This window comes from Fusarium poae, chromosome 2, assembly GCF_019609905.1.
Source record: "Fusarium poae strain DAOMC 252244 chromosome 2, whole genome shotgun sequence".
NCBI classification, from domain to species: domain Eukaryota; kingdom Fungi; phylum Ascomycota; class Sordariomycetes; order Hypocreales; family Nectriaceae; genus Fusarium; species Fusarium poae.
Window position 1 is genome coordinate 8,617,804 of NC_058400.1, and position 21,461 is coordinate 8,639,264.

The 21,461-nt window shown below is 47.3% G+C and overlaps 6 protein-coding genes across 6 annotated transcripts; all 6 read left to right on the plus strand.

Moving 5' to 3' along the window:
- Positions 1-907: 907 nt before the first annotated feature.
- FPOAC1_006935 (uncharacterized protein) lies at positions 908-2,554 on the plus strand (the record flags this gene model as incomplete). The annotated part of the gene is made up of 1 exon (XM_044851408.1): positions 908-2,554. The coding sequence occupies one exon, from the start codon at positions 908-910 to the stop codon at positions 2,552-2,554; it is 1,647 nt and encodes a 548-aa protein (XP_044710120.1).
- Positions 2,555-3,491: 937 nt separating this feature from the next.
- On the plus strand, positions 3,492-4,220 carry FPOAC1_006936 (uncharacterized protein; the record flags this gene model as incomplete). Its single annotated transcript, XM_044851409.1, has 1 exon — positions 3,492-4,220. One exon carries the CDS (start codon positions 3,492-3,494, stop codon positions 4,218-4,220), a length of 729 nt encoding a protein of 242 aa, XP_044710121.1.
- A 466-nt stretch (positions 4,221-4,686) lies between these two features.
- Positions 4,687-5,129, plus strand: FPOAC1_006937 (uncharacterized protein; the record flags this gene model as incomplete). The annotated part of the gene is made up of 2 exons (XM_044851410.1): positions 4,687-4,828; positions 4,894-5,129. 2 exons carry the CDS (start codon positions 4,687-4,689, stop codon positions 5,127-5,129), a joined length of 378 nt encoding a protein of 125 aa, XP_044710122.1.
- A 1,438-nt stretch (positions 5,130-6,567) lies between these two features.
- FPOAC1_006938 (uncharacterized protein) lies at positions 6,568-7,815 on the plus strand (the record flags this gene model as incomplete). Its single annotated transcript, XM_044851411.1, has 1 exon — positions 6,568-7,815. One exon carries the CDS (start codon positions 6,568-6,570, stop codon positions 7,813-7,815), a length of 1,248 nt encoding a protein of 415 aa, XP_044710123.1.
- A 1,660-nt stretch (positions 7,816-9,475) lies between these two features.
- On the plus strand, positions 9,476-11,038 carry FPOAC1_006939 (uncharacterized protein; the record flags this gene model as incomplete). Its single annotated transcript, XM_044851412.1, has 2 exons — positions 9,476-9,883; positions 9,938-11,038. 2 exons carry the CDS (start codon positions 9,476-9,478, stop codon positions 11,036-11,038), a joined length of 1,509 nt encoding a protein of 502 aa, XP_044710124.1.
- A 9,746-nt stretch (positions 11,039-20,784) lies between these two features.
- Positions 20,785-21,264, plus strand: FPOAC1_006940 (uncharacterized protein; the record flags this gene model as incomplete). The annotated part of the gene is made up of 4 exons (XM_044851413.1): positions 20,785-20,802; positions 20,871-20,977; positions 21,040-21,056; positions 21,164-21,264. 4 exons carry the CDS (start codon positions 20,785-20,787, stop codon positions 21,262-21,264), a joined length of 243 nt encoding a protein of 80 aa, XP_044710125.1.
- Positions 21,265-21,461: the final 197 nt, after the last annotated feature.

Below are 21,461 nucleotides of genomic sequence, written 5' to 3' on the forward strand. Positions count from 1 at the left end.
TCGTATCATGACATCTCTAAAGGTTCCATTTGAACTTGAATCTTGGCTTATGGCAGGTTATTGAATGTTTATGCATCAAAGGTTCTCATCGTCGAACAGCGGTGAGTTGATACTGCACCAATCACCCCACCATCGGTATTCTTTGTATGCCTCACTGCTACCACGCATCTTCTATTGGATCTGCAGTCGCCTTTGAATGTGTTGCACGAGGTCACTCAACAGATCCAGGACGAAGACGGACGGTCGAGTTTCCGAACGCCGTGCAGCCATGATATGCACTCCAACCCTCGAGTGTCACTTCAAAGTTGACCACAGATTAAGCGGTGGAACATATTGAATGTACCTGTACCAGAGGTCTTGGGTCGAATGCTGACTCACAATCCCATTCTCTGATACATTATTCTATCATGGTCTTTGTTCCATGATTGACAAACACAATTGATGGTAGGCATATGCACAGTTTCATCAAAAATTGCCATCATACCTTACGCAATACGCGAAGGATTGCAACAACATGATACGCTAACTAGGTTTATACGATGCTACCACTCATCTTTGTTATATCCGCCGGGGTAATCCATTTAAGCGAGCCGAGTTCCGTCGACTGAACAAAGGAAGCCTTAAAAACGCAGCGTTTATCAATCTAAAGCCGATCAGACATCTCCACAAGATAAGATCGGCCTTTCGATCATGGGAAGTGGGCAGCAGCAACTAGGATAGGCACCTTTAGTAGCCGCGCGGCCCGTACAGAATTATTAGCTCTGCTGATGTGAGGCTGCTATTAAGATCAAAGCCATCCGTGACTCACAATACTTGATGGTTTTATTTTCCCAAACCTAATGATGACCTTTCCCTTCGCCTTGCAGCACCTTACAACTGGCGATCTGCAAAACTCCAACATATCAAAATGATTCCAAAGGCTCCTCTCGGCCTTTTTGGCCTCTTGTTACTACAGTTTGCGAACGGGGACCAAAATGCAGAGCGAATACAACTCGACCCCAAGTATGCGCAAGACCGAGCGTACATGGTTTTCAACGAGATTCATTCCGCCGGCCGACTATGGGGCTCATCTCTGTATCACAATGGGTTCGGATTTTTCCCAGCTACAGTGCCTGCTGGTACGATGTTTTACCACGGTTCCCGACAAAACGTAACACCAGCAGGGCTGGAGTGGTTAGCCTTTGACCTAGAACATGCCGAGAACTTTGCGCGCTCTTTTAAATTCAAGCCGGGGAGGGGGCATCCTCCAGTACCGATCCCAGGCAAGGATAAATCTGAGCAAGATGACAATGTACTCGAAGGAGGCCTTCGTGAGGAGTTACGGCGTCGCAACGAGCGAATCTCAAAAGAACTCCATGTTCGAGATGACGGCGAAGACGGCGATGTTAACGTTCGTGGCTATCTGCATTTATACCAGACAACACGTGAACTCAACTTTCTCTTACTCGACGGAATGAGCGCCGGCAAGACGCGCATGGGCACACTAGACTCTCAGGATCTTGTACTCCGCGAGAACAAAGGCGACCATAAAATGATGGACGAAAAGAATCGAGCGGACGATCTTTGCAAAATCGCAACTAAATGGGGTTTGGATGGATTTGTGCGGATGGAAATTGGCGTCGAAGTCATCAAATGTGACTTTAGCAAGGACTTGAACCTGGTCAACATGATGCGCACAGAACTGCGTGATCATTTGGTGGACAACAAAGACTTGACCGCATTTCAATGGGTGAGGGCTGTTGCAGAGAGATACGATGATATTGGGGCCGACCGATTGCGGATCGACTTTTCTTCCATGGTATCTGGCCTCTTCTTTCCCATCAACGTCTCAAACACCGACCCGGAGCGACCGGACCTCAAAAGACTCGGCGCAGCGACAATAGAGGAGCTTGTGGATATCAAAGAATATCTGAAGGAAGTCTTGCGTCAGCCTCGCAGGTACACTGTGAATTGGCAAGGTGTGGTTGATCTCATCGTGACCAGGTACAGCAAGAGGATTGCGCTCATGGCATATGAACAACTACCCTCTCGCCACTTCATCAGTGAAGTTCGGGGTGCTACTCTGACCTGGTACGATGCACCGTCGTTGCCCGACGATGTTTCCTTGACGAAAAGAGGAGAAACAAACAGAACTGCTGATGCTATTGAGGAATGCAGGATACATTATCTCAGGCCGGCTCTGCTAGTCAAGGCGAAATGGAGCGTGGAAGATAGGTTGATATATACATCTCTTGACACAGTTATCGGGACGATTTGCAACACGCTATATTCTGTTCGTGGTCGTTTATTGAGTGTGTCAGAAAGAGATGGTGAAGATGACGAGGAACTGGAAAAGGCAGTTCAGCATGGTCGAGCTGTGATGCAAGAACTGATGGGCGAGTTGGAATGGACAACTTGGAAGAAGCCTCAGGCTTGTGCACCGGATGAAGTGCCTGCGATTGCCATGTGGCCGTTTGGAACCAAGGAAGATCATTGGCATCCTGGATGTCGTTCCATCGATGTTATCCAGAACCCCAATGGGTCATATTGGGACTTGTGGGGACCCGGCAGCTGATGGGATTCCCAGTTAATGGCTGCCTGAAGAAGGATACAACCGCTCAATGCGAGTTTCAATCTGTCTATGAATCTAATTGTGTATCAGATGCATCACTTTCTGTCGAATAGCGCAGTGTCTCTGAGAGTGTGCAACATATCCCGGAATACTCTGTACATTACCAAGGATCTGTACAAGTTTCTTCTTACCCCAGATCTCCCAAGAATAAACATGGTTATTCGATATAGACTCTTGGCAATGCCTACTACGAAACAAAACAATATGAGTCAGTAAAGTGCATGCAGGGTCCAACTCCACGACAGCGATCCTCATGCATCTATCTCTCCCTCTCTCAGCGCACCACTCCCAAAACGCCACATTAATCCGAATCCATTCAAAATCAATGCTACAAATGTCTTTGTCATTTAATACTTCCTATTTCATTAATCATCTCACTTTTCTGGTCTAGTGGCTCACATATCTCGACCCCTTCCAACTCCACCAAAAATGATTGGCTCTCGTGCTCCCACGCTCAAACGCCACCACATTCAACTCTCCAAAGACAGACCTAGCATAATGAAACAAGTGTTTTCGAACATTTGCCTCTCTGGGATACTCGTAGGTCTTCGCGACGCGTCGGGCGAGGTGCATTGAGGACCAGTGGTTGTCGGCGCAACGTGGACTGGTGAAGTGGTGTTGACTTTGGATATAAACCCACATGGACAACACATCAGAGACAAAATCGATAGTCTTTTCTCCAGCGTGCTTTTTCCATTTCCCTTTACATTTACGTTTCGTTTTTATACAATCAAGATTACTTGGCTTCTCTCGTTTGAGCCTCTGATTTATTATCATCGTCAACACACTATCCAGTGTCAATCCATACACTATCTAGTGCCAACTCTCACTCACAACTCACCGCAACTACATTCTCTTCACCAACTCTCTTTTTCACACAATGTCCGACATTATCGCCTGGCTGGTCCCTACGGCACGTAACTCCCTCGCCGACAAAACAGCCCATCTACACGCCAACATCTTCCGCACAGTCCAAATAGAATCCTCCCCAACACTCTCCTCACGCCTGCCAAACCTCCTGTGCAGCCGTCCAACCCGTGCCCTGAAGCTCTCTTTCGATGCACCCCCCAAGCGCCCGGGTTCCTTCGTCCTAGGCTCTGACCCTTCCACGTGCGACATCGTCCTCCCAACATTGCCGGGCATCGATGCACGACACTGCGAGTTGAGCTTTGATGCTGAGGGACGCCTTGTGCTCAACGACTATTCACAGACTGGCACTCAGGTCTGGTATGACTGGGAAAGCAATGGCGACCAGACCGACTATTCATGGATTTTGAGCTCGGGCGCGGAAGCTGGGTTTCCGAGTATGTTGCAGCGCATCACGGTTGATATCCAGGGTGTGAGGTTCCAAGTCGTTGTTAATGATCATTCCAACGACTGGGACGCTTATCACGACAAAGTCAAGGATTTTGTGCAACAGCCTTCATGGTCGCAAGGCCTTTCTGCCGGTTGGGATCGAGGATCGGTCCTTCCCGTTGCACCTCTGTTTTCCAACACTCCTCTCTTTCAGCATATTCTCGTTAAGGCTTTGGGCGAAGAGCCAGTCGGGGAGGTATACCTATGGAATTTGGCTAAGCCTTGGGAGCCTATGGTCAAGGCTGCCGCATAAGAGGCCTCATGTATTTATTATCTTGGTGTTTGGCGTCTAGTTTGGTCAGTTTTGCATGAATATAAGCATCGGGAAAGATATGTTGGTATACTTTAAGAGTTTATATCCATTCGGATTCCCACACAAGCACCTGCGTTACATTGAAGGGAGAAATCACCTTTCGACATTAGGGATCTAAGATTGAACTTCGAGATAAGCAGCTTTAGATAATCTTTAGTTAATGGTTTATGTTTCTCTTTATTATTATGATCATTTACCTAAAACTACGTCATAATTTTCGAGTTCAATTCTGCGAAAGAGCCAAGTAGATATTAAGGCAGCCAGGCAGCTGCACCAAAGCCGGAGAACAAACACAGGAACAGAATCTCAAACCAAAACTTCTTGAACGTACCTGCACCAGTCCACCAAACTATTTAGTCCTTTGCTTTATCCGACATAATTCTTCTATGAATTTTCGCATCAAAGCATGGACTCCGAATTTCTCATTGCCGGGGGCTTGGAGTGGTCTGAGGACGATGATACCATGGCTTTCGCTGCACCTGCTCTCGATGAGCCTGACTTAGAACCCCCTGTTCTAGAAGAGGTGTCGCCGGCCCCTTTGGCTCCCTGTAAGTCACTTATACCAATCACTCAGTATTTGCGCTCTATATTAGCATATCTGACTATTGTGTAGGGAGGGAGCTGCAAAAGCAGCAGACTGAAAAAGAGAAGAAGGTAGCGGAAACGGGCCGTGAGTCCTCGGCTAGAGATGCTTTGGTTCAAGAAGCATTGGCTAAAGAGGCTTGGGATCAAGAGGTTTGGGGGGAGGAGACCTGGGTCCAAGAGGCCTGTGATGAAGAGGCCTGCGATGAAGGGGTCTGGTCAGACGATGATTCGGACGTAGAGATCTGGGATCAAGATTTCTTGTAGAACGAGGTCTTTTGGGAAGAGATCCTTGCGGAAGCGAACTACCTCGCTCACCTCGTGGCCTCGGGTGTAGCTTCACTCGGAAGCGCGTAAAGTAACTACAAGAATGTTACTTACGAATATACTCCTTTCTAATCACTTTTCGGGAACTTGATGGGCGGTATGGGTCAGACGTGGCCGTATCAGGTCCTCGATTCCTGAAGGTCCCTCCTCTCGACGTCGTCGGTAAGTAGCCCCGATGCTGCAAGACAATGTGGGATTTAAGTTAACGGCAAGATGTCCTATAAAGGGAGTCAAAGACCTGCATCGCGTCCTGAGCCCCGGCGGATCTGTAAGCACAGCAGGCTGAGAAGAAGAGGAAGATGGGGGTAGCTGACCGTCGGGTCTACGATCAATTTTCCTTGTCATTTGCATGTCAAGCTGCACTACCTAGGTATATATCTACACAAAAGCCTACTTGCTTTACTTTTCAATGGCTTTCAATATTCTTTTCTCGTTAGGGGCGTCACTGGTCCTAGCGTCGTATCGTCTGCTCTTTATTCTTTATGTTGGATAGATAGAGGTAGTAATGGCTTCTCTCCGGCTTGAAGTGCGGACCCAGGTTGCAACAGTCATGGCGATTATCAATCTCATAGCAATGGTTTGAGTGGTGATATTCCGCTATTAAAAGTTTGACAGCACAATCCCGTTATATCCGTTCCGTTCCGTCCTCCAACAACCCGGGGTCATCCGAAGCTTGTTTCCAAATGTCAGCTCACTCTTTGTCACAAGATTACTTGTCCCCAAACTCGTGCCATTAAAAATTTACAGACAGTAGATGACATTTCCGCTTCTCCGTATAAGAGAATAGAATCTTTCTTGGCTTCAGTTTGCTTTTTTTTTCTGAGTCACAATTTGTCAGTCAAATCAAGATGAACCTTTTTGTAAAATAGTACTCATGACTGACGACTTGTACGGGGCCTGTCGGAGTCTATTTCGATGATAACGTTACAAGAATAAACAATCCAAAGATTTAGTCTAAACAATATAAAATGAATTACTAATTTAGTCTCGTATGTCTGGGTCCATCAGTTTGGAACCGAATTAAATGAAACGTATTTACAAGCTGTAACTTATCAGGTACTAAAAAAAGAAGCATTCGTCGCCAATTCCCGGTTCAGCCTTAGATCCCCGCGGAGATGCTCTAGTCAAAAACCCCCATCGGACCACTTACACGGCCATCAGCGCTGTACTGGGGACTGCGAATTAATTATTCTTTTCTTCGTTTTCGCATCGCATGATGATTATGACTGGGAATATGAGAATAACAGAATCATGTTTCTCCGCGCCTTCAATGCTTCTCCGGGGGACGATATAAAAGACGGGCGTCACAGACACAATAAACAAACACAATAAACAAACAGCAAACACAAACAAACAAAACACAGCCGGTATAGACACAATGGCTCTCACAGCAGCACAAGTAGCTATCGTCAAGAGCACAGCTCCCATCCTCAAGGAGCATGGCAAGACCATCATCACCGCATTCTACCGCAACATGCTCGGCGCCCATCCCGAGCTCAAGAACTACTTCTCCCTCCGCAATCAACAAACAGGCGCTCAACAAGCTGCTCTTGCAAACTCGGTTCTCGCCTACGCCACATACATCGATGATCTTGGCAAGCTGTCCCACGCCGTCGAGCGCATCGCCCAGAAGCACGTCTCCCTCTTCATCAAGGCAGAGCACTACCCCATCGTCGGCACTCATCTCATCGGCGCCATTGGCGAAGTCCTCGGTTCTGCATTAACCACTGAGATCAAGGATGCTTGGGTCGCCGCGTATGGTCAACTCGCAGACATCTTTATCCAGCGCGAGGGTCAGCTGTATGATGCTGCAGGTGAATGGAACTCGTGGCGCAAGTTCAAGATTGCCAAGAAGGAGGCCGAGAACGACTCTGTTACCAGCTTCTACCTTGAGCCTCTTGACGACAAGCCTCTCCCCAGGTTCCTTCCTGGACAATACGTCAGTCTGCAGATTCCTATTCCTGAGCTCGATGGTCTTCTCCAAAGCCGTCAGTTCAGTCTGAGCGAGGCCCCAGGATCCAACCACTACCGCATCAGCGTCAAGCTCCAAGGTCCAGAGGAGGAGCCTTCTATTGAAAACCTCTCTGCTGGAAAAGTCCCCGGTCTTGTCTCCACTAGACTGCACAAGCGATACAACGTCGGTGACGAAGTCGAGCTGAGCCCTCCCGCTGGAGAATTCTTCCTCAACCCCACCGACACCTCAGCCGCCAAGAAGCCTCTTGTTCTCCTCTCGGCCGGTGTTGGAGCCACTCCTCTCATTTCCATCCTCGATTCTGTTCTCGAATCGGAGACTGCCTCGCGACCCATTACATGGATCCACGGAGCTCGTTATTCCGGCTCAACATGCTTCGTGCCTCATGTCTTGGACTCGGCCAAGAAGCACGACAACATCACTGCCAAGATCTTCCTCGAGGATGTCAAAGAAGGCGACCAGTACGACTTCAAGGGCGAGATTGATCTTGCCCGTCTGCAAAAGGATAAGCTGCTTCAGATTGACAGCTCTGATGCTGAGTACTTCATCTGCGGTCCAGAAGGCTGGATGGTCAAGGTCAGGGCGTTCCTCGAGGAGAATGGAGTTCCCCGCGAGCGTCAGCACCTCGAGCTGTTCAAAACAGGCGACGTCTAAGGGGCGGTGAAAGCGTCATGGATTTTGTATTTTTATCAGATTGAATTAGTAGTTTTGTTTGCATATCGAAGGCGTTGAGGATTTCTTCTTGGGAGGGTGTATTATTCGAGACGCTTGAATTGACCAAAGACTGCATATACTAGATACCAGCCACTACCCTCATCTCAAATAAAAATAAATACATGTTTCCTTCACTCAATATCCTGTTAGCGGCCGTGTCTTGGTAAATAGCCGACCATGACCTGAAAGTCTCAGTGCATAAGGTAGCACAGTCAACAGTAGAACATGAACAGCAGTAACTTCTCATGGCTGTGAGACGTCTTACAGTATAGCCACGAGTAAAAGTAACGAGAGACAGTAGCAACAACTACATGTTCCCAGGCAAGGCTCGAGTTACGACTGGACGCCACCAGTCAATGTCTCGCCTGTTTGTGGACGACGTTGGTCCTTTTTTGGATACAGACACAACAAGGAGATCGATAATAGCTATATGGTTGAAAAGGATTAGATGTATGGATACGGAAATGCACAGTCTCGAATGGCAGGACTATGGAGATCGGATGTAACCGATCGAAAGATGGGGTTGAAAGGGGATGCTTGTTACGTACAGTACATCATCTGAGTGGAGAACTACAGGGAATGTAGAATGGCATGAGGTGACGTGATGGTTAATGATGAAAACTATACTGTATAGATGATGTGATCTGATATACAGTGCTGGTAGCGATCATGGAATGTCTAGGTACAAACACCAACAAGATCAACTCACTCACCCCAAACTCTCAAAGCGCCCATATGAATATCCTATGAGCGCGCATCACTTGCCTTACCAAGACAATTAACTAATCTCATCAATCCAGCCACCACACTGAATCTGCAGCTCGCCGAATATCCTTCCAATGACATGAACCGACAAGGCGACTTTCAAGCCTCCTACCCAAAACTGCGGTGAGCGGGAAGGGGAAAATTAAAAGGCAGAAAACTGACGAGGCTCGAAATAGTAGGGCTAACAGAGGGTGAAAAAGAAAGGACGTGCTTCACGTTGCACGACATGACAACCCTCGAGGTTGATGACGGAGTACAAGGCGTGCTGTTGTGATACATTGGAAGATTGAAAAAGTGACGAGACGCCACCGCTTGTTGAGATTTGAATGAAAGAAAGCAATTGACAAGTATGAGTTGTTGGGTCAAGTATTGTGTTGAGGTCTATTGATACCCAGTAGCGAGTTGAGATTAAGAATTGAAACATGGTGACTTGTTCCCAATTCTCGTCCTCTTCCACCTCATCTTGGTCAATCCATGGGATCGGATTTCATGACAAGGTCTCACGACGAGGGTACCGACATCATCGGAACCGCCTCACTGGCAAGATACAGGAGACGAGATGCAGCACGACACGCTGCTTAGGCGAGTAGATGCATCAAGGGCTTTCCCCCCTCGTTCCCTTCTTACTCCTGTCAGTTTTTACCTGGTTAGAATTCACGAGAGCGGTTACTGTGCCACACAAAATCTGCAGTATCAGGACGTCCCTTTTTTTTGATAGTATGCATTCATGGACTTGAGCAACTTTTCTTCTTTCTATAAACAAATTCAGGATACCCCATGTCTTGACTACCCCCGATCTGTTTCCCCTTTTTTTCCTTTTCTCACACAGGATAACATGGCCGAGACGGTGATTCGAAAAGCTTGTGATCGCTGTCACGGTCAGAAACTCAGCTGCAAACGATACAACGACGAACCGTGCGAGCGCTGCGTGAGACTCAAGACCGAGTGCAAGTCGAGTCCTTCTTTGAGATATAGGAAGAACCAGCAGCAACATCAGCAGCAACTTGTGGAAAACAGTAACAATAGCAACAACAACAACAACAACTCTTCTCAACCAGCACGCAACTCGACCTCGTCGACTGAACGCCGCTCGCCGAAGCGACGACGGACCGACATCCAGGAAGATGCGAGTCTTGTCTCACCCGACACGGGTACGTGCCCTCTTTCCTTTCTCTTCTCTCCATCATATTGCCCAGTCTCTGTCTCTGTCTTGGATCCAACCGACTCACTTCACTGCCGAGAGGTATGAAAAGTATCAGTGCCAATAGTACCCCATACAGCCAGCCTGACGTCTAAGAGTCATGTTCCTGTCTCACCCGATCCCGTCGACAATTCGAGTTCCAGCGTCGCCGACTTTGCCTTTACCTTTGACCAACAGCTGGCCTTTTTTACAAACAACCCTCAGTATTTATCTCATCCCGAGTTCCCCATCGACAATCACCATCATCCTTCTGTCTTTTGGGAACAACCAGCAACGACAACTACCACCCCTACTCTTCTCCAACCTGAAGTGCCAGTAGTAGCACCTCCTTATCATCATCACCATCATCAAGTTGCACCAGAGAGTGACGCTTTACAAGTGCCTGTGCCCCTGAACAGCGCTGGTGAAAGCTGTGCACCTGAGCACAGCATCTCCTCTGACAAGCGCGCGTCACGACCGCGGCGCACAACAACAACAAAGCAGAGGCCTAGAACCAGACTCAGGCCGAGGCAGATCACTCTCCGGCACGACGCTGACCTATCGCCTCTGCAGCAACCCGAGGCTCCCCCGATTCACTGGATGGCGCAGTTGTCCGACATCAACGCCCGGCTTCTGGACCTGGCGTCTGCTCTGCCTGCTCCCCAGGATGAACCGTTCATAGGACGTCCTGTTGACGAGAGGTTTAGGGGACAGGGCTTTCCCATTGAGGACATGTTCAAGCTGACCCGTCGAGTCGCCGACATCCTCGAGAAGCCTCCCTCAAGTAACGAGAGCAACAAGACACATCACTCCACCATTGATGGAAGTGACCCAGGCAACGCCATGTTCATCTTGTCGACGTACGTTCGACTCTTGGATATGTATCAACGAGTGTTCAGCCTCGTACACACAGAGCTTATATCCCAGCCCGATGCCAACACAACGTTTAGCTTCTGGAAACTACCCGACGTGACGGTCGGTTCGTTCGCCGTCGAGTCGTCACCCTTTCTTCAGATGTCTCTCACGATTCAACTGGCAGAGGAGTTTCTGTCTCGTCTGAGAGGCTCGACGGCGCGTTGGTCAGGGGCTGGTACGGCATCTTCTATGTTCTCGGGAGTTGTGGATGTTTCTTTCCAGGCGTTTCGCGATCGGGAGGAGGCTTTGGCGAAGCATTTGGTTGAGTTGCGGAGCGAGATAGAACCTTGGATAGATTCGTAAGAGATAGGAATGAGTGTATTGATCATTGTAGGGGAGTTGAGTGTTGACCGACGAGTGAGTGTTGATGGATGAGGGAGTGTATCGGTGAAGGGATGGCATAGGGGGCTTCAGCTTGTTGACACAAAGCAAGAAAGACTCAAGAAGCAATTCATTAATACATACCTGCGTTTAATCTAACAACGTTTCGCATTTCCTCGAACAATGTTCATATAGTTCGTCAAGAAACTCCCCCAAACTTCAAGACAGAGCACCAGTTGCACTCAGTTTCTCAGTCTGCAGTTCAGGGGCATCAACGTGGACACGACATATGCATATTTACAAGACTTTCATTATTCCCATGCACTCTCTATGGCAATCCTTCTCCTGTCCCTACATTTCCATTGTCTCCCAAGTGGCAATTTCTTCAGCATCTTTGAAGCCCAATTCATGCCCAACGGACCCAAAGATCTGGAACTGGCGAACATCAAATCGCTCCGTCTTCCAAGTTAGGAATGTGATCCTCAGGAACCAAGTAAACCAAATCTCTCTCGCCAACCTTCAAATCTCTCTCGTTTCGTTATTTGGGTACGTAGCAACTATTCCCGTCAAGCCATGTCTGATCGCAAGCAGGCCTCCCAGAGATCTCAAGACGAGAAAAGAGAAAACAATACTATATCGTCGTTCGCAAATGACGGTCAATCTCGCAATATGCACTCCCTCCGTTAACCTTGTTATGCAGTAGCAGTGGTATGTATATACATACATGGTACGGATACACCATACCAACTAGAGCATATCAAAGTTCTCGGCAGGTTACAGTACCCTTTTTTTTCTTTCTTTTGGTCGAGACCTCGGTCACGCCACGTTTAGAATGTCTCTAGACAAGGAAACCCCATAGATAGAGCATTGAGAGGCTGAGAGGAGGAGGAGACTTGGGAGACCAACTACCACCACCCCCCGCTAGGGGAAGCCTTGCGATGCATCCGCCGCTACTACGGAGAGGTGCTCCATGGTGTTTGATTGGAAACGCGAGCTTCTGATGGCCGTTTGATGAAAGGTGTAATGTGCCGATGCAACCTAGCACCGGCACACTAGCAAAGTGCCATTATCCTTCTGCCCTTTCACCTCGCAAGCCCTGGTAAACTCTGAAAATGGTCTGCCTGGGGGTACGCGTTTAGAGTTCGGGGCTTGGTCCCCCCCCACCGTTGTCTCATCAAGGTTTTTATGTCTTGCCCGTTCGAACCACCATGAACTATATTCCCATACAACATCCGTTCTTTATCATTGCGGCATTTCAATCAATTAAAAAAGTAGACAAAAACCCAAAATAACAATCGGCGATATGCCGTGCGTTGAATCCTTGAATTGAAGTTTGATCGCCCTGCGCGCACGATATGCGACAGGGCTATGCTGAGCAGGGGTTATCATTACGAGCCTTTTCTACTACGGCACAAAACTACTGGCGATGTATCAGTTTCACTCGACATCCACCGTTAAAAAAGGAAAACGCTCTGACTTTACGACGTATTGATAGTGATGGTGACAGTATTGGCTCACCAACCTAGCGTCTGATCGTCACATTAAGTAGTACTAAAACTTGGCTTGTAAGTCGTGCATACGTGCATCTAGCAAGTACTTACTGCCCACGGGCCGCCAGGCGTAGTCGAGTGTCTGCCGAAAATGATAAATGACAATGATTGAATCATGATGCTTCACCTGAACTATGGTACAACAGACGAGACAAACCCCCCACTGCGATAGGGTCATCAGAATAGCGTCCTCCTCCACCTGCGTTACAGCTGGGAGTTACCCATCTTGATACTCTCTCTATACATACACGAATAACCAAAGGCTATATAGTCCTTTTTCAGTAATGCAGGGGTGGTCATCACTCATTCGGGATCTTAACAGACACCGAAGCCGAATAAATCAATGCCCGTCTTCCGATGTATGTATATACTAACTATGTACAATTCCGATCCCAGTTTCCGATAAGGCCAAGCCTTTTAGATCTCCAAAATTACCTTGCTAGAATATCTTCCTGGACATATAAATACATATATGTCAAAGCATGAGATTATTTACATGGTAATTGAACAAATCAGATTAAACTTTACCCCAACCGTTTTGGCAACTATGTAACTTAACTAAACCATAGGCCCTGTTGCCAAGTCCAGTCTCCCATTGTCTCGGGATGAGATTGGCAAGAGTGGATATTCTAGTTGTGACGATCTTGATGCCCAACAACGTCCATCGTTCTCCTCTCTTTCTTTGATGCCTTTTTCTCTTTCTGACGAATGAATGTCTTACATTACAAGATCCCCAACACGATCTACGAACTGGATGGACCCTTATTTTCCGGCAGTGAAGGGAACAGGGAGGTACATATGTCAGTGCAGCCAGCTAGAGAAAATTTGCCTCCCTTTTAGTTGAGGAGTTGGGTATACCCAAGCTTCTTTTCAGGCACAAACTAAGAACACAGATAGACCCTTTTTGTCTCACAGGGAGATAAAGATCATAATTCTCGCGTCATAGGCCCCTCGTGAGTCCGTGCTATGCTTTCTACTCGCAGTATGGTTTTGTCACATTATCGTTGTAAATGCTGGCGGATGTCTGCATCCAAGCCTCAGCCTCAGACAACTACCGTATATATGCACACAAACCCATCTACACTCATCTCGTTAAATTTCCAACAGGCCGGTTCCGCAGTCTTGATCCCAGTCTAGTATATAATCAACATAGCTAGTGTGAGGATGATGTGAGGCGTGGCCCTGATGATCCTTCTGGCGATAGGCCAACTTGCAGAAACCTTGGCCGACAAGACAAAGCAGAAACTTCTTTTTACTTTTTTCTTGTTTCCGTGACTGGCATTCTAGGGAGAAAGAGAGTCTAGAAGGAGCTGGGCAACCCTGAAACTGTCTCTGTACCTTGACTCTTGTGAGATAATAGTGACCCTACTCGACACCCACGATGTGCTGTCGGCATGGCAAATTGAGTCGCATGGGTGGAGTGATATTGGAAGAGTCACAACTACGTGCCGGTCCTTGGCCAACCTTGATGTCTTGACAAGGCACGCTCATGTCCGGTTACTAAACACCCGGTTCGTAACGTGATTGTGTTCCAGTTCATCATTCAGGGCGCAAGCCATGTGATGGCTTGTATAATCCTGATAGAGGCATATCATTCCTCACCTGTTCAGCTAACGCCCAGTCACCCTGCCAAGCAACTTGCTAGCACGATAATTATGTTGTCTTGTGTTATTGGTGTAGGGTATTTGCGGTACTTGCATGTTGTTTGAGACTCAACCTCACGAATACGATGACACAAAGCTACCAACATGAAACTAACTCGAATTAACAATGACATGACACTAGATTGAACGACGATAGTTTAAAACGTTCAAATCTTTACCATGAAACCTATTACTATCGTGAACGCTGAGTGCTTCATGTAAAATTAACGCACCCGGTAGACCAGTGAGCTAGCCGTCTTTACGGATACCCTCAAAACGGTTTCCGTCTTTTTAGCGGAAGATTCCGCTACTACTGTGACAAAACGGAACTGAGATGTAAACAAGTTGCGTCGACAAGCCTGGGGTTATGACAGGTTTTGTGCTTGTCTTGCATATCTTCTTCCCGTCTGCAACATTCACTTCCTGTTGAGGCAAATATCTCTCCCATTTGTGCTTCACCGTCAAAATATCGGGCATCAAACAAACAAGCAAACAACAAAAAAGGCCTGCCAAGTTCGAGACTCGGTGATTGTTATGCACGATGCATGCGTTGTTGGTATGAAATGGATCGCACAGCTAGCTGTCAAGTGGCGGTCTGGTGCTGCATCATCTACATTAGTGAATAATGCAATGCAATGTAATGCACACTCCACAAAACGTTTGAGGCATTGTTTTTCTTGAACAGTATTTCCAGTTATTGCATACGCAGTGAGTGAGTGTGCGTGTGCGTGTGACTGGCAATCTGCGTGTGTCGGTAGTTCACTTGAGGAGGTCTGAGTTAGTAGCACTCGGTACAGAAGCAACCGAACTAATCTCGCCCTGGAAAAGTTAAAGGGTAGTAGAAACGGGGATTGAGAGTTGTTGTCTCTTTTGTTTTCTCATTTGATCGAACCCAAGAACTCGGGAAATCCGTTCGCTAACATTGTGGTCCCTGGTCAAAAGTGAACACAGACCAAAAGGATCAGCTACCGGCAGACGAGGGAGAACACGTTCTTGGGTCCACGATCTACAGCTTGGGCGAAAAAACTTCCTTTCTCTTGCTAACATGAAGGAAAATCACCTGACGGTGGACAGAGGGCACAGTTCGACGGACGGTCCCAGACCATGACACCAAAAGATGGAGCCCTTTGAGTGGAGGCCCTGTCCATCTGCTCGGTAATGGGAAGCTATGAGCCAAGGCCAGGCTGAAGGATCAGGCTCAGGGTTATTACGGACGTGGCGGAACTTTACCAGGCAATCGGTGTAACGGAAACGGAATCATGACAGAATAAGGGTAGGGAAAGAAAGGAAAAGACCTCGATAAAGGGATAGCTCCGAGACACGACCCGCGAGACCTGTCAATGCCTGACGTGAATCCAAGCATCTTCTAGACCTGGTCCACGTCGCGAAGGGTTACAGAAGGATTGTCGTAGATGCATGATGTATGTACTTCCCCCGCAAGGAGAAAGAAGAGGCAGTGAAGAAGAAGATCATCTGCCACAGCAAATGGACAGTAGTAGCAGAAGCCATGTGTCGTTTCAATTTTGGCTAATATTTTTTTATTCAACGGCTGTTGGTTCGTTCACTTTTTGTTTTTTGTTTCTCCTTCATCAGAGACAATGTCTCTCACTATCGATTTCGCTTAGAATGACGAGCTTGAACCTTGTCGTCCATCCCACTCGCATACGAAACGACGATTTCGAACAGAGGGAATAAAAAAAAGAAAAGAAAGGACGGAACGTTGTTTGTTAACCAACAAGGGCAGTAAAAGCGCACCCGTGACAGTAAGCAGCGTAAATCGGCAAAGCAAAGACAAGCACCGGGTCGTAACACCCGTCGCAGAAGCAGAACATCCCGAGGCCCGAGCCCGCGTCCTGGGAACGCCAAAGAAGAAAGCTGGGACGTGTTTGATTGGCCAAGACAGAAAGAAAGCCCACCCTCGTCTGTTACAACTTGCAAGGGGGGCCTTGAATTGCAACTGTACAACGCGACTGTAACTAGGGGGTCTTTCAGTCAGTCAGGACTTGGGTTGGCGTCAGAGGACAGGGAGCTCTCAGGCCAGATAGCGAGCCTTGGGTGCTAAGGTAGAATGGTCTTTTGGTGACGGCTTCATCAAGGTGAGATTGGGGGTTGTTTGACTAGGGATGGAATGACATAGCTTTTCACTGTGAAAAGCAACTTGGTGGGAAGGGAGTCGACATGTCCCTGGCAATAATGGTCATGCAGTGTAGATACATACAACAATCTTCGCATCAAGAATTCCCTTTCAGTTAATGACGCCGCTTCGGGACGGGGACAAGCTTCCTAGAGCCCGTCGCCTGCTCTCCTTCTTCCAGCCAGTCGGTAAAGTCTAAAAAGGTTCTATTTCTCTGGCCCCTCCCCCCCTAGAGTTTCAAGCCGTCAAGGAGAATGAGGTACAGTAAAGTGTTGGTTTGCAGGGCTGATTGGATAGCGGTGTGTATGACGGCGTCGGGCCAAGTGTGGGTTTGTGGAAATGATCCTATCCTTCCAGAAGGACTTTTCTGCTCTCTTGTTTCCTACCCATGACGCACTGTTTCTTAAAATTTTCATCTTTTTCTTTCTTTTTCAGGGGCTTATGGTCATGGTTTAGTGGAGAAATGACCTAGAGTAGTCAAGTGAGTGTTGACTTGGTTTGAGATTTCGTGTCGCTTAGGATTTGAAATGATATAACATTTTTCGGAGCCGTAGACTATTACATACTGTATCTTGGAATCGAGATAATGTAGAAATGGCACCGCAGGGGTTCATGTTCATTCTCTGTGTCATTGGTGGGAATGCGCGGCAGGGTAGGACTGTATGCCAGCAAGGCTTGCATATAGCACTGCATGGATCCATGGATGCATACCTGGGGACAGACAGTCCAGCGTGCGTATTGACCGGTTCCTCTTTAGGAAAGTAAATGGATTGAGTAGTCTAGTCAGTTAGTCTACAGGAATCTATCTAATCATGTGTGACTCTTTGTACAGAATATTGATTGGCATTGTGATCGTAATTCTAAATGAGCAAAGAGTCGAGTCGAGACCAAAAATAAACACAACGCGTTAAAATACTTGATTGGCTCGAATGCCCTGTCCAGCGTCATTCATCTTGATGAATCTCATCTCCCGGTAGCGGGTACAGACTGAACTGTGCTTGTTTCGGCAGAGTGACAGGACAGGACAAAACTGCATCTATTCACCACATTGAGTTTGGCCTAAAAACTCGACTACTCTACCGGCATCCCACCACGTGTGCAGTGGAGTTAAAAACTGCAGCCGATGTGTGTTAGCATGCAGCTACCAGCTAATAAACTGTGGACTTTTATGTACAGTACTCCGTATATTGATGGGGCCCGCCTGATGACTCTGTCCCATTTCTTCTTGAGCAACTTCCAAACTTTGACAGACCGACATCTTCGAAACAAGACCATTCCTCCGAATTGTGATACACTCGGCATTGGTGTGTCAAAGGCGGTACAGTACGCGGTACTTGGGGGAGAGAGGGAGAGTGAGTGGTCTTGTTTTATTAACCAGGGGGGGGAGGGTGAAGGAAGGGGGGGGGGGGGGGCATGACATGAAGGTGGGTTTTTAACCATACGAGAGAAGAGTGGGATCAAGTAAAAAAGAAATGGCGTCAACTGTCCAAGCGCAACGCATCCTCATGGATATGAATCCAGAAGAACGTCTAGAAGGGAAAGAAAAGGTCATGATATGAGACAAGACGGACTGGTGGGCCAGACTGTTATATGACCTGTGCTGGGCTGGTCATGTCATATTAAACAGAGAGAAATAATAATAATAATTAATTCTCCAATGGTAAAACAAAACTACCCATGACCGTGCACTGCATGTGCGATGCGAGCAATGCATCATCACCATCAAGGGAGGGAGAAAATCTTGTTCGTTCCGAGTTTGAAGTGATGTGCAGTACGTGCACTAATTACCTGAACTGAACTGACCTGACCTGAACTGACCTGACCTGAACAGAGGTCTCCTGGCGGTCCATGTCTTGTTGTCTTACATTGACTCGACTTATCTGATTGAGACCACTTGGGTTGTATTATTGATTCGGTAGACCCCTTTTTCCATTACGAGAGACAGTTCAAAAAGCAAATAAAGTACAATACCGGCAGCGGCAACGGCAGTAGATCATGATGTACCCCCTTGATTCCATGACATATCTAAACATGACTAAGTTGAATGGCAAAAACAATTCTTTTTTTTCTCTTTCTTTCTTGTTATGACCCCCCCCCAAAAAAGCAATCATGTATCTCCCCTCCGTGATACCGCTTAAGCTGTCCTGTCCTGTACCGCAGCGGAACCGTTGTGGGATACCCTCAAAACGGGGGATGGATGCTGATCACATGGGGGATAAGTGGCACGTGAAGACAAGATCCCTTGTCGCTCATCTCCAATAAAGCAAAAGAGACCAAACAAACCAACAGAAAATAACAATTAAGCGCGAAAGATAATAAATACAATTGATGAGGCGGTATCTCTTTGCCTCTGCGAGTTGCTTACCGTTGTGGAGATAGTTCTCTCTCGTCTCTTTTACTATTATGTACTCACCTTCAAGAGCGAGGCGGTAGGAAAGAGGATCTTTTGCTCTCGCCTGTCCTTTTTTTTTGTAAAAAACGATTTTTGTAAAAAAACAGGGACCCCTCTTTTTTTATGTGTCTCTCTCGGGTATCTCTTCTTCTCTCACCGGCATTCGCGATATTGGAGAGAGAGAGAGGGCGCGGTCTGGCGGGCAGAAGAGACTCAAAAAGAACCATCCAGAGAGAAACAGCGGTTAAGAAGGGGGACCATGTGGAGTAAAAAGAAACACACCCTGAAAGTGTCCCACTGAGAGAAAGAGAGAATGGGAATAACTAGCGGCTTTTTTTATTTTATTTTAATTTTTAAATAGATACCGTTGCTGCGCGTTGTGGCAGAGTTTATAATATTTGTCGGTGAGTACCCAATCTTTATGTATGTGAGCCTTGTTTTCCTGATGATGATAACGTGCAGATAAGAATAGGGAATAGCTTCAATGATTCATACATAATGTATGTATGTGCTGTCTGGTCTGTCTGTAAATAAAGACTGCGGTCCATCAAGGTTGGAATTGACCAACTGCCGGCGGTCTCGAATTCCACACATGATATGGATGGATGCTCGTGATTCTTGTCCCGTCTTGTGCGTGTTTTGTCTTTTGTGTTGTCTAGTCCTGTCTTGTCTGATATATGTTGCTACAGCAGTGGAGTTTGATTTGGGGGAGAAAAAGGGTCCAAGCCATGTTCAACAAGACGCTGTTTCGTGCTGGCAATGCATGCATGCATGCATGCGTTGCATTGCTATGCTGGCCAGTTGACAACTTACTCGCGAACGAATATGCCGGCGGTGGGATGTCTTGTCTTGTCTTGTCTTTATTCGTTTACACCTAATCTGTGAATAGCATCAACTATTGAAACGCCTGTGCTTGAGCTTCCCTCTTTGTTTCCCCTTCACCTTGGAACTTCGGCCAACGCTAGGTGATTGAGTGAGTCATTAGTTACAAATAAATAAAAAAGCAAGTTTTCAGGGTCTTCTCTTCTCTTGTCCTTTTTCTTCTTCGCTGTCTTGTTTTTTCACCTCTGTCAATTTAATTAACCATGACTACATTCATCCTCACTTCGCAGTCGCCGAAGCGCTCAAGGGCTCGCAGGTTGGTCTGTGTAACCCCCGTACTAAACTGTAGCGGTTCTAGCAGTCGTTCTAGGTGCTTCGTCTTGGGGATGTAGCTCGCCCGGGCTATGACCCCGGCCCTCACCTGGGCTATGCTCCATTTGGTGTGCAAATTATGGGTCGGATTTTGGTTGACCAAATGGAGCACAGCCCGGGTGAAAGCCGGGGTCACGGCCCGGGCGAGCTACATCCACGGTAGTTGACAATGAGCTCGGGGCATGACCTCGATAGCTGCATACCACTAGAGGGTGTGTGCATTCTTCACTCCCTCCCGCTCTTCAGCTCTCGTAACCAAAGAACCCCAGACCCCTTGCTCACAGAACACCTACCCCTACGTACCGGTCGGTATTGGGTGTGTGCTTTTCCATTCTGCTCCCTCGAGTCTGAGTCTGTCATGACAGGGGTATTTTCTATGGACTCCTCCTCAACTGGGACGGGCCCTTCTTCCCTCTGGACTGGTCTGGGACTTGTTATAAACAACCTCCAGCCCAGCTCATGGATGCCCCCGTCCGTAGGGATTCCGAAAACTAGCTTCTGTTCCATTGTTTTGGGTCCATCTTGTCTTGTCTTGTCTTGTCTTTAAATACTCTTGACCTTTCCCTCGAGGCTGTCTTGACGTCGACGTTACAGCCGTGTATCATTCATTCATATCCATCAAGCTAACAATACCTCTTTTACCGCCATTACTACCTAACAACCATTACCCACTCTACCACCACTTGAGTTTATATATATATATACAACGACAGAACCTGAACTGGATTGGATCGGCCTTTCTTTCGATACTCTATTCATCTGTTCATCTTGGTCAACGATTTACTAGAATCGACACCTTTGATCCTCTTTTCACCATGTGCAACTACATCTACGTAAGTCATGGCATGCATGGTCTATGTTGGATGAAAAGACACAATACTAATACAATTTCGTCTTATAGAAGGAGCTCAGCTGCCAACATCACTACCACTTGGTGGAATCATGGTGTCCCAAGTACATCGAGACTGAACGTCGGTGTCCACCCACCATTGTGAGCAAGCAGTACTGGTGAGTCAACTTTGTATACCCATTTATTATCATTACATTTACTAACGGTTTTTGATCAACAGGGGTGACGATATTTGTGGTATGTCTATTACTTGACTACTTTCCAAGGCTACTGGATGTCTTATCCACCTGATCATGGAAGATAAAGTGCTTTTTTTGGGTCCCTGATACTAATCAATTCTATAGCTGCCTGCCGAGAACGCCAACAACCAAGTCAACACCCATGGGCTAAGCTCATCCAACGTCCCGAGTCACGCATGCCCTACTCTCCTCAGCTCCGCGCATAATGAGAACGGTACGACGAATGACTCGGCAGGTCGAGATGTGTATTGACGCCAGCCAAACTACTCGACCTGTTGCTGTATCCAACATGGCGGCCGCATACGAGAACCGACAACTTGGATGAGTTTATGAGACATATAAAAACAAGCTCATCAATGAACGAACTACTCATCCACACTACACGAGTCGGGGTACTTGATAT